General features: G+C 39.3%; 1 protein-coding gene across 6 annotated transcripts in view; it reads right to left on the bottom strand.

Annotated features, from left to right (window-relative positions):
* Positions 1 to 17,446, bottom strand: part of SUMF1 (sulfatase modifying factor 1) — a 94,257-nt gene that overhangs the window by 55,373 nt on the left and 21,438 nt on the right. For all 6 annotated transcript variants that reach the window (XR_013449131.1, XM_036075547.2, XM_036075552.2 and 3 more), the window contains one exon: positions 16,412 to 16,486. Coding sequence is in view for 5 of the 6 variants with exons in the window: in XM_036075547.2 (XP_035931440.1) it covers positions 16,412 to 16,486 (75 nt within the window). In the remaining variant the exon portion in view is untranslated. The remainder of the gene's footprint in view (positions 1 to 16,411; positions 16,487 to 17,446) is intronic.

The following is a 17,446-nucleotide window of genomic DNA, read 5'->3' as shown; positions in this document are numbered from 1 at the left end:
AATTTATGGCACATCCCATCCAATGTCACCAGGTGCCTTCCTTTTCCAAATGTCACTGTTAACGCTATGTTTTTAAAAACTTGTTCTTAAACTCCTGGTTAGTGTCTTGAAAATAAATGCTATCCTACTATGTTTAGGAACTTATGAAATAAAATAACTTTTGAGAGTCACATATGAGCCAGCGAATCAGGGTCATACTGCAAATCAGGATAGCTCTAGTTCCTTGGCTTTAACAGGACGAGTCTTCCAGTGTGCTGCCTGAGAGTGGACTGGCGTCTATGATAAGCCTCATCCTACGAAGAGAACATTTTTTTTTTTTAATGTGGCTGCCCACCTACACATTTTCTATTCAACTGAGACAATTCCAGAGTTACAGCACTCTCTTATATTCAGGGGGAAAAGGACTTTAACTTGACCTATTTCTAGTCAACCATCTCCATAGCAACTGTCTTGGGTTTTAAGCTGAAACAGCTGTACCAGACAGCCAGTGGCCAATTACAATGTAAATAGGATCCATGTGAGTATTGATGTCCCCTTGAGAAATGGACTTCTCAGAGCAAAGATGGCTTTTCTCGCCTCTCCCTTGGGGACATAACCAGACTTGTAGTAACAGTTTAACGAAGAGAAATGGAGAATATATCAAAGGTATCTTTATTCTTGCCAGAGGTGGTAAATTATGCTTCTTATACACACGCAGCCTAGAATAAAGTCGGCACAGGAGAAAGAGCACTGTGTAATTATGCATATTCAAGCGTAAAGATGTCAAGTTCACAACTTTACAACTGTTCTCTTAAAAATTAAATGCATTTAGATAAGCAAATTAAAAAGATGGACGTTTCTTGAAACATAGTATAAACATGACAGTTACCCCTATAAAAACAGCCTGGGAGAATTTTCAATTGGCACCGGTGAACAATGAGAAAGTACAGATGTGTTCAAATTCATGAAGTGTAAATAAAACTGGAGGAGAATCCAGCAGCCGAAGGAATCAAATGGAGTAGAAAGCACAAAGTGAGTAAAAACTCTCTTCCTTCAGCACCCAATACAAATGTGGAAAGTAAAGAACCAAGCTTGAATAAAGAATGCAAAGAAATTCATCATTAAAATAGATAGGTAGTCAAGTCTGACAGCTTATTTTAAATTAAATCCTAAATTAGGTACCTTCACTACTTAATAGAATTTGTGTGAGAGAAAAATGCATGCTTTTTCAAATAGAGTACAAATATTTATGAAACTTAAAACATAACTGAAAATTTTCAGTAACTTTTTGCTTCAGTTCTTAGTGAAATTCCTCATGCTAGGATACACTGAATTCCCATATGGCATCAATCAGTATACTCCAAACATTCATTACACGTCCTTAAGAGAGGAGTGGATACTCTACGCATAGTCATTTATTATACATAATGCGCAAAAAATGGTCCAAGGAATCTTTGGGCTCAAAGAACCCTTAACAGTGATCTAGTTTACTCGTTGTCAATTGTATACGGAAAGTTGATTTGGGAGTTTCTTCAGTGAAATAAAGAATAGAAAAGGACTTTTTGTAAAAATACTTTTTTACTTCTTTAGGCAAAGAGGTGACCATGTAAATCGATATAACCTATCTTCAAAGCAATCTGACAATATTCATCAGGAGGCCACATCACAGCATACACAGCGAGGAGACTGACTGAGTCCCTTGTTTGTACATCCATATGAAGGACTAGAACAGTCATTAAAAATTATATGCGGGGGGGGTGGGCACCTGGGTGGCTCAGTTGTTAAGTGTCTGCCTTCGGCTTAGGTCATGATCCCAGCCCCACATCGGGCTCCCCGCTGAGCAGGGAGCCTGCTTCTCCCTTTCCCTCTGTCTGCTGCTCCCCCTGCTTGTGCTCTCTCTCTCTGTGTCAAATAAATAAATAAATAAAATCTTTAAAAAAAAATTATATGCAGGAAAAATGTAATTGCGTGGATAAATGTTTGCCCTTCACAAAAAGTGAGAAAAGCCACTTACAGGCATGTGTGTACAAGTCTACTTAAAAATATGTTTTCATGTAGACACACAAACACTCACACCCCAAGAAAAGATTAGTTAGTACACATACTGAAATGTCTGCAATGGTTATTTCTGGGCGGTGAGATTATGGGTGATATTTAATGTTCTTCTGTGGGTACCATTTTTAATATCTAAATTATCTACACTGAACATACTTTTTCAGATTTTCTAAGTTTTTTCTTTTAGCAGAGCTAAGAGACTTAATTTTACATTGAAAAAACAAAAATAAGCAATATTGAAAGTATTTATTAATTTAATTAAAAATTACTTATATTCACTGTCCTACTGCAAACTTTATTTTTAAATTCATCTTCTAGTTTCATCAATAAGCATACACATTTTAACATATTTTTTCCAGGGGCGTGTGGGTGGCTCAGAGGTTTAAGCATCTGCCTTCAGCTCAGGTCATGATCCCAGGGTCCTGAGATTGAGCCCCACATCGGGCTCCCTGCTTAGTGAGGAGCCTGCTTCTCCCTCTGCCCCTACCCTCGCTTGTGCTTTCTCTCTCTCTCGCAAAAATAAATAAAATCTTAAAAAAAAAAAAAAACATATTTTTTCCAAATATATATTGATCATTTTCATGAATTTTACTAAAGACTTTCCTATGTTTTATCTGACTTCAGAACAAACATTTTTAGTGGCTACACACAATATTTCATCATGTTGATATATCATATTTACCAAATAATTTCCTAACATTGAACCACTCAGGTTATATTAAACTTTGTTGTTTTGTGTGTGTATGGCTATTATAGATAAAAATACAGTGAACATCTTCAAAAATCTTCACTTACATTTTTTATTTTTTGCTTCTGCTAAATTTCCAGAAGTGGTACCTAAGAGTATGTCTCTATAAGCTCTTGCTAAAATTCATTTTCAAAAATCCACAATATATTTTTAAAAATCTATAACATTAATAGATTTTGTGGCTAATTTCCCTCAGGAAAGAGGGCTAGGCATATGTAAAAGCTCATGGCACTCCAGAGCATGGTATTTATTATAATTCTTTACAAGGAGACTCCATTTAGGCCCCTTAAATTGCTAGTGGCTTACTTAGATCTTTTTCAATGTATAAAACAGGGAAATTTCATAAAGTCTGAATGCCATTGGATTGATTTTGTACTTTTTCCTTCATGCCTTACAAGCTGTGAAGCTTCTGAGAATAAAGGGCAAAAAGAAGACAGAATATAGTAAAAGCATCCTAAGACTGGGAAATTCTCTCACACAGGTTATTTCGGAGGGAAATCAGAATATGAATAATCCCACCTATTTTTGGTAAAAGAGAAGAAAAAGAGGAGAGTCATCACCCCAGAGAGCAGCATGACAAAGGGGACAAGGACTCTTGCTGCAAAGGCAGCCCAGGTGCACAGTCAGAGATGATCTACTTCCCAACTGGTCCAGCAACAGGCATCTGCAGAGGGTCACGTAGCATGATGGTTCAACTGCTGCCCCTTGAAACTAGAGGCTGGCACTGAACTAGCCCATCTCAGCCTAGGGCTGCAGGAGCACAGAACAAATTCTGAAGACTCCACAGGGCTGACTTCTTCAGGTCACCAGGCTGACATGAGCATTTCACCCAGCAGGTGGACACTGTGCCAGTGGCAGGATGGTGACTGATGATTCTCCGTGCGGTGACAGCACACAGAGTAGGAAACATTTGCATTTTTTTTTTTTTTTAACAATACTGTGTATCTTGCAAAGCTCTGCGGGAGCTGGTAAAACAAACACAGGCTTGGCAGGGAGTGGAAACCTGGCTCTAACACTCAAGTACGCCAGGCTTCCCCAGTGTGGCTGCATGCTTAACGCAGGTCTGCTTACAATGTTGCAGAGTTTTAAAGGTGGGATGGATCTGGGAGGCTATCTATTTAAACTTCCTCATCTTACAGATGAAAAAATGAGCCCCTGGGGCGCCTGGATGGCTCAGTTGGTTAAGTGTCTGCCTTCAGGTCAGGTCATGATTCCAGGGTCCCAGGATCAAGCCCCGCTTCAGGCTCCCTGCTCGGCAGGGAGTCGGCTTCTCCCTCTCCCTCTGCCCCTCCCCCTGCTTGTTCATGTTCTCTCTCTCTCTCTCTAATAAATAAAATAAAATCTTTAAAAAAAGAAAAGAAAAAATTAGCCCTGAAAAGTGGCAGGCAGAGCCAGAAAAAGAACCTACAACTGCAGATTTTCAATTCATAACTCTTTTCCACTATCCAAGCATTTCCCAACAGCTGTTTCCTAACAGTTTACAACAAGATGTTGGTAGGTAAAGGGGGAGTCGTTGGTGGAGAGTTTCCACAGTCACAGCAGTCTAAGTGGTCAGGAAGGCACTGGGTTAATCAAGTTAAACTCGTTTTTCTTTTTTTTTAATTGCAGAACTTTTCAACATCTTTAAACTATAACATGTGGTTAAGTTTTGAATAGGATATACAGTATGCACTGAGCCAAGCAGTTCGCCAAGTGGTGAGTGGGTTCCAGTCCTGCCTCTCTAATTACTAGCTCTGTGACACTGGGCAAGTTACTGAACCTCTCTGAGCCTTGGTTTCCTCAATCAGTAAAATGAACACACTAAGAAAACTTATCAAATAGGCTTGCTGTGTGGATATAGCGTAATAAACGGTAAAGAGATACATATTCTTATGTATATGTGGGTGTCAGTACATTACTAGAAATCTAAAAAAACCAATTCACAATGCCATTCATTCATTCATTCATTCAACAAACATTTCATGAACATCTGCCCTATGCCAGCCCTGTGCTAGGCCCTGGGGGTGCAGGAGCAAAACATAAAATCTGGGGATGAAGACAAACAAATGAGTAGATGATTTTAAGCCCGCATTAAATACCGTGACCAGAAGGAGCTCAGTGAGCTATGGGAGCCCAAGGAGGGGCACCCAACGACAGTCAGGGGGTGCTAACTCTACAAATGCTTCCCATAGGAGGTGAGAAGGAAGAGCAAGTGAAGCAGGGCAGGAATGGGGAGGGCATCCCACACAGGAGGCTGCCTGTATTATAAGTGCACTCCACTTAATCAGAAAAGTTGGGCATCAATACTTTTTGTTAAATGAAACACACCAAAGATCTTCCAAACCTTAGATCTGAAGGGATGCCAAGAGGTCCCTTGGTTTCAACTTACACCCAAAGGCATCTTTTCTACAGTATCCCTAGGATGAACAGGTAAGGCAGGACTGCCCTCACGTGACCAGGGCAGTCCAGATTTACACCTGTTATCTAGCATAATTAACAGCATCCCATTTCACTCTCAAAAGATTTGGACAATAAATTACACGGTCACTCTACCAATAGATGGTCTCCCTGGCTCAGCTTGAACAATTTGGGTGACACTTCCTTGCAGGCAGTCCCTCATGTCCAGATCATTCTAATAAATAGAAGGTTCCCAATCAAAGGCTAAAATGAAATGTTTCCCAGAGACCTTCTAACTGCTGGCACTCATTAGGCTCCCAAGGATCACATGGAATAAATCAAATTCCTTTCAGATCACCTTTCAGACGTTTGTAGAAAAATTATAATTCACTCAACTCTGTCTTCCCTAGGTTCATTTATTCAACCTTCTCCAGGCTCTACCATCTCAAAGGGAATCACCACCTCCCCAGCTGCTCAGGCCAAAACCTAGTAGTCATACTTGAGTCCTTCCTCTCCTTTTCCCCTTATGGGCTCAGATGTACTTCCAAATATCAAACCACTTTTAGCATGTCTACTCCTACCATCCTACTCCATGGCCCAAACAAGTCTCACCAACTATGACAAAACCTATGCAGAAGCCAGAGCGAGCTCTTTAGAATGTTCCCTAGGTCCAACAGCTTCTCACTGAACTTAAGAAGTTCTCTGAGTCTACAAAGCCCTACGTAATCCAACTGCTGCCTACTTTTCTGACCTAACTGTCACCCCCACCCTGCCCCCATTACAATCCACCTTTTCTTTCTTTCTTTCTTTTTTTTTTTTAATTTATTTGACAGAGAGAGACACAGCAAGAGAGGGAACACAAGCAGGGGGAGTGGGAGAGGGAGAAGCAGGCTTCCCGCCGAACAGGGAGCCCGATGTGGGGCTCGATCCCAGGATCCTGGGACCATGACCTGAGCCGAAGGCAGATGCTTATAACTGAGCCCCCCAGGCGCCCCCACAGTCCTGCTTTTCATCACTCCCTCATTACTGGTCATGCTGGCTCCTACTCCTCATCTAGGTTTCACCTCAGGTATCATTGGAGCCACCCAGACCCCACATAAAAGAGCCAAAAGAACCCAACCACACTACACTGCAGTCACTTTCTATCCTGTTACTCTGCTTTATTTTATTCACAAGCCATTAGCATAGTCAGTTAAAAGTCACTTGTTCAGAGTCTTATAGAGTTATAACCTCCAAGAGATTGAGGACTTATACCTGGTTCCCTGTTGTATCCATAGCACTTAGAACACTGCCTGGCCCATAGCACATACAAGATAAATATTTGTTTAATGAATAAATTCACCTGTTCCTACGGTTTCCATGTCTTCCAAACCCTCCCCACTTTGGGTGACCATCTTCTGGATAAATACTGATTTTAGATATAGTCTTTCAGTGGGATATCTATCTGTAAAGAGAGAGAGACTCAGCTCCTGGCTTATGAGTTTTACACAGTGGGAAAGGTCCTAGGCTGGTCCTCAGGTACTAAAAGGTCAGTGCCACCCTCAACATTATCTAGAACTGAGGCAAGCCATTTCCCCTCTTGGGCCATGTGCCTCATCTATAAGAGGAAGGTTTTTTTTGCCAGATGTCTTTGAAAGTTCCATTGATTCTAAATTCTCATTTTTGCATAAGTTTTTCTTAAAGCTGGATATCTCCTGGGCATGACTCCCCTACTCAATAGTCAATCTTTGTCTCACTTTACAGGTTTACAATGCAAACACCAATATTTGGGAGGTATGGGATGTCAAAATCATTATTACTTCTTCATCCATGTCAGATCTCAAAAGACCTATGACTTGACAAGAAACTTAAGGACTCCTTAAAGAGACATATCAAATCTGAGCCTCTGGAACGCCAGCATGCCTCAAATTCATGCTCATTCTGATCAGGTGCCTTACTTTGGAACAAGTTGGGAAAAAACTGGGCCCTGTTATCCTATTATGTTGGGTTCTCACCTTCCAGGGTTATCAAGCTTTGCTTCCTGAGCCTACACCACACTGACTCCTAAATCAGACAGACAACTATTCTTTTCAAAAACAGACACAAAATACAGTTGTGTGACTATGTCTTCTTCTTATCTTATCCAATCAGCCAGGCCTGGGCTGCCCTTCCCAAATAACTCAGTTACGGTGAACCCACCTCAACCCTGATTGACTAAACCAGTGTTCTCTTGCCAAGGAAAAGCGACTTTCCAACATGAGACAGTTCATACCAGGTCTGAGCTCTGTAGCTTTCAAAAACTAAATGATCCAACAGATGATACCCAAATGGCATTCTTTCTTTTCTTTTTTTTACAGATACTTATTGCTTATTAAGTGACATTACTATGCTGGGAATACAGTGGTAGAGTGCATTCTCTCCCACCATCACAAAACATACCTGGGAAAGGGAAAGGCATTCAACAAATACCTACACAAGTAATTATAAGTGAGATAAATGACATAAAGAGAAAGCACAAGAAGCCACAAGAGCAAATAAATGGAACAACCTAAATCTGGAATGTGGGACAAAAGACCACTCAGCATTTCAAATGGATTTCTCAGAGTAAACATAGCTAAAACCAGACCATACAAAGCAAAAAGTTGAGTTGCCAGTGCATAAGAATATAGTAGGTCCTTCACCCAATGCTTTGTTCTAGTTGATCCCAAAACAAGTTCTTCCACATCTGCAAGGTTTCCCTTAAATGTCTCTTCCACACACAGGCCTTCTCCCGTGATCAACCTAACAAACGCAGCTCTCCAGGCACCTCCCCTAACTCCTCCCCAGCACTCCTCACCAGAGCACCTGCCAATGCCCTTTCTAATTCATTTCTCAATGTTATTTCATGCTACCTCCAGGACACTCCAGGATGGTATAGATCGCATATACTCTTATTCTTTTTGATAATTTTAAAAGATGATGTGTGTGTTTCCATTTTTATTTCTCTAAAACATTCGATATAAAAAACTCATAAATCAGAGAAAACATCGAATTTTGGTTTATCACATCCCTTAAACTCTGAGCACCTAAAGGGCAGGGGGAGGGCTATCTTTCATCTCTGTATTCTCAGAAATAACACAATATCTAGAAGACAGTAGGACATTTTTGATTGTTTGCTAAACAGACCACATTTTACACCAGAAAGCAAACTTTCAAACAGGGGGAGGTAGACTCATTTCCATCACTGGAAGAAGTCAAAGAACACACCCCAGGGCTAATGGCAGATAATCAAGGAGGCATGAATCCAAATAACTCAAACAGTATGTGCCTGTATATACTCAGAAGAATTAAAAGCAGGGACTCAGACACTTGCATGCCAATGTGCATGGCAGCATTATTCACAAAAGCCAAAACAGCAATTAGATGTTAAATAGCTGGAAACGATACAAATGTCCATTAACAGATGAATGGATAAAGAAAATGTGGTCTATAGAAACAAAGGAATATTATTTAGCCTTAAAAAGAAATGAAATCTGATACATGCTGTAACATAAATGAACCTTGAAGACATTTTGCCAAGTAATGTAAGCCAGACACAAAAGGACACTTCCATGAGGCACCTAGAACAAAGAAATTTATAGAGACACAAAGTACGATCAAGGTTACCAAGGGATGGAGGGAAGGGAGAATGGGAAGTTATTGCTTCCTGGGTAGAGAGTTTCTGTTTGGGATGGTGAACAAACTCTGGAAATGTATAGTGATGATGACTGCACAACACTGGGAATGGACTCAATGCCAATGAACTGTACACGTTAAAATGTTAAATTTTATGTTTTTGTATATTTTACCACTCCCACAAAAAAAAGGGGGGGGGGATGTCACCGATATTCCTCCAGCCAAGGACTCTGAGATAATCCAAGAGGATTGTTTATTCCACAATAGCAAATCTTTTCAAAATATCATTGCAACTTGGCAGAGTGCTATAGATGGTATTATCAAATCTTACAAATGTGCAACAGTAAAGCAAAGGAAAGAAAATTTAACTCAATTTTCAATTAGAGATAGTGCACTGGAAGAAGCCAGCATAATGACATTTACTAAAAGACTTTTTATGTGCTAAGTACTGTATTAGATGGTTCTTCATACATTACTTAATTTGGTCTTTACAATACTCTACTAGGTAGGCATTATTACCCCTACAAGAAATTGATTAAAACAAGCAAAATGCTAGTTACAGTGAAGGAAAAAAAAAAAATAACCACAGCATTGTGCTGGCATAAAAGGAATGAACAAACAAAACTACAAAATCAACACTAGCAGTAGGCAAGACAAAACTTGTGGTCTATACCTACCACATTACCAGACTGATTGCCTTAAAAAAAAAAAAGTCAACATTCTCCTGAGAATTAAAACAAGACCTGAAACTCAATAATGAAGGGAAAAGAAACTGAACCAGTACCAAAGCCAAGATAACCCAGATGTTGGAATTATCAAAGATTTTAAAGCAGCTATTATAACCATCAGCTATGAAGTAAAGGTGATATTCTTAAAATGAATAGAAAGATAGGATTCTCAGCAGAGAAACACAAACTATATTTTAAAAAGAAACTTTAGAATTGCAAAATACAATATCTAAAATTAAAAAGCTCACTGGATAGGCTCAAGAGCAGAATGAAAACAACAGAAAAAAGAGGGAACTTGAAGACACAGCAATAGAAAGTACAGAGCCTGAAGAACAGAGAGAAAAAACCATTTTAAAACAATGAACAAAGCCTCAGGAACCCATAGGATAATATCTGACACTCATGCAATGGAGTCCTAAAAAGACAGGAGACATGAATGCTGAAAAAAATATTTGGCATAATGGCTGAAAACTCCCCAAATGTGGTTAAAGACATAAATTCACAGACACAAGAACCTCAACAAATAGGATAATCTCTAATCTCTAAGAAAACAATGTCCAAATGTCCAAATCATAATCAAACTACAAAAGACAAGATTTTTTAAAGTCTTGAAAGAAGCCAGAAATAGTAACACCAATACGTATAAGAGAATAGTGATTCAAAAGGCTGAAACCATGTGACCAGAAAAGAATGAAACTACATTTTCAAAGTGATGAAAGAAAAGAAGTGCCAGTCCACAGCTCTGTATTCAGTGAAAATAGCCTTCAGGAATGAAGGGGAAGTAAAAACATTCTCAGATGAGGAAAACTAAGAGAATTCATGGATATAAGACTTGTTCTCAAACAAATGCTAAAGGAAGTTATTTAGGCTGAAAGGAAATGATACCTGACGAAAACAGGAAACTTCTGGAATAAAGTGCAACAGAAATGGCTTGGGTACATATAATATATTTCTTCTTTAAATTAAAAATATATATGTGTGTGTGTGTGTGTGTGTGTGTGTGGATATCACAAGCAAAAACTGTAACATCTCAAGTCTTTTCGAAGTATGTAGATGTACTACATATGACAACTATAGCATAGGGGTAAAGGAACCTATACGGTTATAAGGCACTTATATTTACTTGAAGTATTAAAATATTAACCCTTGTGATAGACTACGAGAAGTTAGGTACACATATGGTAATCTTTACGGCAACTACTAATAATACCAAAGATAGAGCCAAAAGCAACAAATTAAAATGAAATATATAAATGGAATACACATCTATATGTTCAAAAGTGGGTTTAAGAGACATGGATTAATAATATCTAAGCACTGGAGGAAGAGAAAAAATTAGAATGAAATAGTGGATATCAGTAATACATAAGTTGGATGGGGATGATTAGAGCAAGGTCCTAGTATTATACAGCAGAAAAATTAAGGGACTAAAATTTAGACTTTAAATGTGAGCATTAAAATAGTTTAACTAGTAAATGAAGAGACATACAATATCTAACTTCTAAGGAGACAAGTGAAGTTGGAATAAGGAAGAAATGGAAAAATATGCAAGAAATTGAAGAAAAAACAGGATAGAGACAAAGCAAATAAAATGGTAGAAATAAAGCCAAATATATCAGTAATCATAATAAATTACATATAAACATAAATAAACTAAACTCTTGACTGAAAGACAAAAACTGTCGGAATGGACTTTCTAAAAACAGTTATATACTCTTTACAAGAGACATACTAAAAACATAAAGATACAGAAAGACTGAAAATGAAAAGATGAAAAAGTATATATTAGACAAAAGAAAGCTTGTGCACCCATGTAGGTAACAAAAAACAGACTGAAGATAAAACTTATTAGAGAAAAAGAGAATCCCTATATGTCGAAATTGAACAAGAAAGATACACTTCTACACTTATGCAGTTACACTTCCAAGCTTAACAGCAAAGCTTTGAAAGATATAAAGCAAAAACGGACAGAATCACTAAGAGAAATGATGTTGGACATTAGAAAATGTTTAGATATAAACAATTACAAATAAATTACAAAACCTGTGGAACTAAAAGGATCATTTAGAAAGAAATCCATAGATCATAATGCTTAAAAAAGACGGCCCAAACTTTGAAAACGAAGCATCAACTTGAGAAGTCCAAAAAAAAAAAAAAAGAGTAGCAAAGAAGTTAAGTGACTTTTCTCAAAACCAGCTGGTTAGCGGCATAGCTGAGGTTTAAAACCAGGTCTCCTTCACTCAAAGGATGTGGCTGTGATCTTTTCCTTATGGCTTTTCTGAATAAACAAGCCCCAAAATCAGTTTGAGAGAGAAAAGTCTTGGTGGCCGTGTGAAAGAAGAAAATTCTTAAAGCTGAACTGAGATTGTCCAAGGAAATGGTGGTTAAGCTACCAGAAAAGTAAAACTTCTAACATCAAAAAAGAGGTTGAGCAATTCATCCACCAGGCACATGTTTTGAGTTATTTTAATTTACTTTTCCTACGTACTGGAACTTGCCTTTCTGAACAGTTTCTGGCTTGGCTTACACTATTTAACTTACTAAAGCTTTTCTAAAAATTATTTTTGGGGTATGACCTCAGAATCTTGCTGGGCCCCAAGGCATTTCTCATTACAACCCATGCACATTTAGGTAACTGAATCACATCCTTACTAATGGCTCTCTTTCTAGCTTAGAGTCTTTGCCCAGTTGTGATTATGTAAGAGACAGGCTGCAACATTCCCTGCCTTTTGTCCTAGTTGAGCATCATTCGAATAACACAGCACCCAGCATTTACTTGGGCAAGATATGCTGTCCCAAAATTGTTTTTTACTTAAAAAAAAAAGAAGAAGATGTCTTGGTAATTCTGATTCCTCACTGAAACTTGTTTTCAGTTAAAAAGAACTTCTCAAAATAACCTACCCTCCTCCTTTATCAAGGACACCTATTCAAAAATTTGTTTCCTTAAAGTGTTAGCAAATTCAGAAAGTGCCAAACCACAAACCAAGAGATAATCATTGTTTCTCAGGCTCCCACCGAGAGCAACTGTTTTCTCCCCACCCCACGGCCATCCCTCATGTCAAAGATTTATGAGCTATTTTAATAACACAATTATTAAAATGAAGCATACTTTTTAAATATTAAGTATTTTAACCACTACCTTTATTTCAACAATAGAAGGTTATCTTGAATAAAATACCCCAGAACAAAACAACACAGCAACCAAAACTAGCCTTAATCCTTTCTAGGATTTAGTAGCTATACCTTTTAAGACATTTGTTTCAAATTGAGCATTCAAATAATAATCACAACTAAGCAGATTTCAGCATGCACATATGCTCTGTTTTAAACTGTTAAATTCACACAGTTTCAGATATTTTTATGAGCAAACCCTAAAAGCCAGTTCAATGTCTTGCCTCAAACCTCTATATTTAAAAAAAAAAAAAAAATCTACTTAAGATGACAGCAGCAGCAGCATAGTTTTTGGATCGCCCCAAATCTATGCATAAAACCACACAGAACAACTGAATAACAACATCAAGAACGCAAGAACAATGTACACAGCCAATGCCATTATCTGAGGTCTTGCCATTGGGTTCAAACATGAGTCTGATCAGGCCTGTGGATCTAGCTACCAGTTTGCAGGAAATGAAGAGGCCAGGGAAAACAGGTGAGCTGCACCATGAGAGGGCAAACAACAAGATTCAGACCATGGGAAAGTCCACAGGTTAATCGCCCTGTATTCTTCCAGAGATAAATTGTTAGGGATAAAAAACGGGGCAGGGGGATGGAGCAACAGAAAGGAAACCTGTGATTAAAAGAGTCTTTTTTTTTTTTTTAATATTTTATTTATTTATTTCACAGTGAGAGAGCCAGAGAGCACAAGCAGGGGAAATGGCAGAGGGAGAGGGAGAAGCAGGCTTCCCGCTGATCAGGAAGCCCAAAGTGGGGCTCGATCCCAGGGCCCTGGGATCACGACCTGAGCGGCAGGCAGACACTTAACTGACCAAGCCACCCAGGTGCCCCAAGAGAGTCTTGAAAAAGACACAAATTTACCCTTAAATGGATAGGATTAAACCCTAGTAGCCTTGGAATGTACACCTGGTGATAATACTATAAGGAAATACAGGGAAGCATTTACTTTAAAAAGCAGGATAATGGCAACTTTAGGAAAAGAAAAGGGGAATAAGGCTGTGGCTCATGGAGGGGTTTACTGAGGCAGGCAGAGAAATTCTATTTCCTGACTTAGGTGATGGTTATAAGCATGTTCACCTTAGGATAACTCAGTAAGCTAAACATTTGCTTTGTGTGGTTTTATGTATTTGTGTTGTTTTTTTTTTTTTTTAGGAAAATTTGTATCACTGGTATAACCTGTCACAAAAAGAACATTCATGACAACATTTAAAATAATTTACATTCAGGCGCCTGGGTGGCTCAGATGGTTAAGTGTCTGCCTTCGGCTCAGGTCATGATCCCAGGGTCCTGGGATCGAGTCCCACATCGGGCTCCCGGCTCAGCGGGAAGCCTGCTTCTCCCTCTGACCCTCTCCCCTCTCATGCTGTTTCTCTCTCGCTTGCTCTCTAAAAAGTAAATAAATAAAATCTTAAAAAAATAAAATAAAATAAAATAATTTACATTTATTTAAAAGTTATATGAAACATTTAAAATAATTCTATGAAAATAAACAATATTATAAAATAATTACATGGAAGTAAACAATATTACTAAATTCTAGTTAGCTACTGTAGCCTGGGAAGTTTCCAAGGCCGATTTTGTGTGTTTAAAAGGAAACTAACAAGTGTTGCTGAGTGTTAATGACATGCTACCCCCGAAATGAAATTTCTGTCTTGACTTACACAGGTCTTGGAAGAGATCTGAAAAGGGAATAACTTTCTCACTCCATGATTCAGGATTACCTTATGCTTTGCCACGTACTACCTTAACTCATCTCCTGTTTCACTTCAAGTCTTCTCCTGGACCATCCCATGTCCTGTGCTTCTGGAAACACTGGGTTAATAAAGGGTCTGGCAGGGGAGCCTGAGTGGCTCAGTCGGTTAAGGGGTTAAGTAAGCATCTGCCTCAGGCTCAGGTTGTGATCCCAGGGTCCTGGGATCCCCTGGGATGGAGTCCCACATCAGGCTCCCTGCTCAGCGGGGAGCCTGTTTCTCCTTCTCCCTCTGCCCCTCCCCCTGCTCATGCTCTCTCTCTCTCTCTCTCTCTCTCAAATAAAGAAATAAAATCTTAAAAAAAAACAAAGGTCTGGTGCAAGAGGGTATGTCAGACCTAAGAGGGGGCTGAAAAAACAAAAACTTAGCACTCTCAAATCATCAACAGATTCATTTTATTCATTCCAGCCCTTTCTAAACACGCTTAAAAGGTTTACTTTTCCATTATGAGCATTTAAGCAACAGACCAACATGAGGCTCCTGTGAGAGCTGCTTGTTATCGTCCTAGTTACAAGCACACACTTTGCTAGGTACTTAGAGGGCACCCTCAGAGCCTAGCAATAATCTGCCTTTGCCTTTATGCCTAATGTGTTCGGAGGTTCTCAAGTGACAAGAGGCCCTGTATCTGAAAGAGCAAATTTCAAAAATAAGTACAAAGGCCCTCCCTCATCTGAACTCCGTATCTTAAAACAAGGCACCACATCCTGAGCTGCTGGCTCATCAACACTAGGCCAATGTGACCTCAAAGCCCTTTAAAAAAAGAAAAAAAAAAAAAAGGTGTATCAGATTACATAATAGACTTATAATAAAAACTTGTAACGAGGGAAAAAAACCCTGAAATTCAAACAGAGCTCGGTCATGTTTTAAAAACATTTATGTAAAATACATACAAAAAGTGGCCCAATTCTCCTATAAATGAATCGAGAGCAAGTCTGCTTTTACCTCCTCTCCCCCACCACCTTTGCTACATTCATTTGAAGAGAAAGAAAACAGGAGCCAGGATGGTTTAATTTTTTGGCACTGCTGCTCGCAAAAGAGAAGAACACAGTGACGCCAATACATAAAGACCAAGTTCAGGCAATTGAAAGGGAACTTGTGTAACAAAGGAAGATTAGGGTTGAATTCCTGTCTTCAATCTCTGTATCTTAATCAGTCCCCCTTGCAGCCCCATTTCCTCTCTTCTCTCACTACCTCCTGCCTATTCTGCATTCCCTTCCCTCTTTGTTTTATAAACCCTCAACCTCCTAGCTTACGTACAATCCTTCCCTTGTTTTTCTATTTTCTGGCTCCTTATGAGACATGTGTAAACAAATACTCGAACATACAGAAATCCCAAGTTCTGCTCACTACACAGGTGCTTATGGAAGCCCAGTCCACTGTTTCCATGATTTCTGAGAAAAACACACCTAATTTACATTCCCTGGATCCTCTCTGTGAAAGCAGGTACACCCTTGGGTGATAAGGCCAGTTCCCTGGCTCAATTTCCTATGAATACCCAGAGCCAAAGGTCCTTTCATGAATACTTCGCTGATTGTAGGAATTCATGAATGTTTAAATAGGAAGCTCTCTCTCCACACTAGCACCTGATGAGATCAAGACTTTACGTACAGAAGTTAAAATAATATTCACATTTAACCCTCCATTCTAGAAATGACTATAAATAAAGAAACCCAGAAATGTCCAGAGCCCAGCTAAGCCCTCCTCAGCAACACAATGTGTCACTCGGGTACACAAGACAGAAACTCAAGGCAGACCTGACACTTTTTCGGCTACCATCCTGAACTTGTGCCATTTTCCTCAAGACATGGGGCCCTGGCCCATGGACCTGCTCTCATAGGCAAATCTAGAGCAGGAATGGTGAGGTGGTAGGGGGCTGAGGAGGGTGGCACTTGTAGTTTGGAGTTTTCACCCAAGTCCTTTCCAATGAGCAGTAGAGAAATATGAGAGCCTGTTTAGACATTACTTACTGCCTGTTGGATATCAGTCTTCACTTGCTCACTCAACATGCCTTCAAAGACAAAGGAGTCACCAAACTTCTCAGCCTAAAAGGAAAGAAGGAAATAAAAATCCAGAAAGGTTGTAGCAACATATTTCACATGTACCGTTTTCTTTGTGCACCGTAAAACTGATTGTTCTTGTCCAAATGACCTTTAGTTTTTCTTATGACTTCCCAGAGGATTCAGAAATGACTTAAAAGCATCTGGCTTCCTATTAAAACAGGTTAATATCAATCACTTACAGAGATCACTGTCTTTTCAGGCTCATTTAGCTGATAAGAATGCAGACTGGAAGAGATTAGCTTTTGAGAATGTGATTGCTCCTGTTGATGGAAACACATCTCCCCAAGTGTTTCAAATGACTTGGAAAATAATATTCTTTACATGTCAGATTACATAATCAACCTTCGTTCTTTGTTCTGCTCCAGCAATCTAGTTAAAAGAATTAAATGACACTGTTTACTGATATTCTGATAGACTCTAGCTCCCCTAAGGGGTCAACTGTGTTTATAAATCTCAAGTGGCCAATTGAAGCATCAGACTGAAATCTGTATTTTGATTATTTCATTTAACATTACTGTCTTGAGTCCTCATCTATCTTGTTTTATTTGTTGCATGTGACCTCATACTGCAAACGCCCACTTAATTAACCCCTTGGTTTCTGTGATTCTACTCTTCAGGCTTCCTTCCTCTTTCTGACTCTTCTTACTCATCTCCTGAAATACATGGGCTCTTCCTCTAGCCGCTAGAACACTGTTGTTCCCTAGTGCTCTGCCCTGGCTCTTCTTTCTCTTCACCAGTGGCTCTCGAGCTTTGTGCAGTGGAGATCACCTGGCCAGCTTATCAACACTACACGTTACTGCTCCTCAACCCCAGAGATTCTGATTCTGGAGGTCCAGGGGGAGGCCAAGGAACCTTCAAGTGTGAACAGCTCAGCTGGTGACTGTAATACAGGCGGGCCAAGAAATCACACTTTGAGATACACGGACCTACAGCTAGACAACC

The sequence above is a fragment of the Halichoerus grypus genome, chromosome 1 (genome assembly GCF_964656455.1).
Source record: "Halichoerus grypus chromosome 1, mHalGry1.hap1.1, whole genome shotgun sequence".
NCBI lineage: Eukaryota > Metazoa > Chordata > Mammalia > Carnivora > Phocidae > Halichoerus > Halichoerus grypus.
The sequence above is the reverse complement of the archived record's forward strand: the minus strand, read 5'-3'. Positions and strand labels throughout refer to the sequence as shown.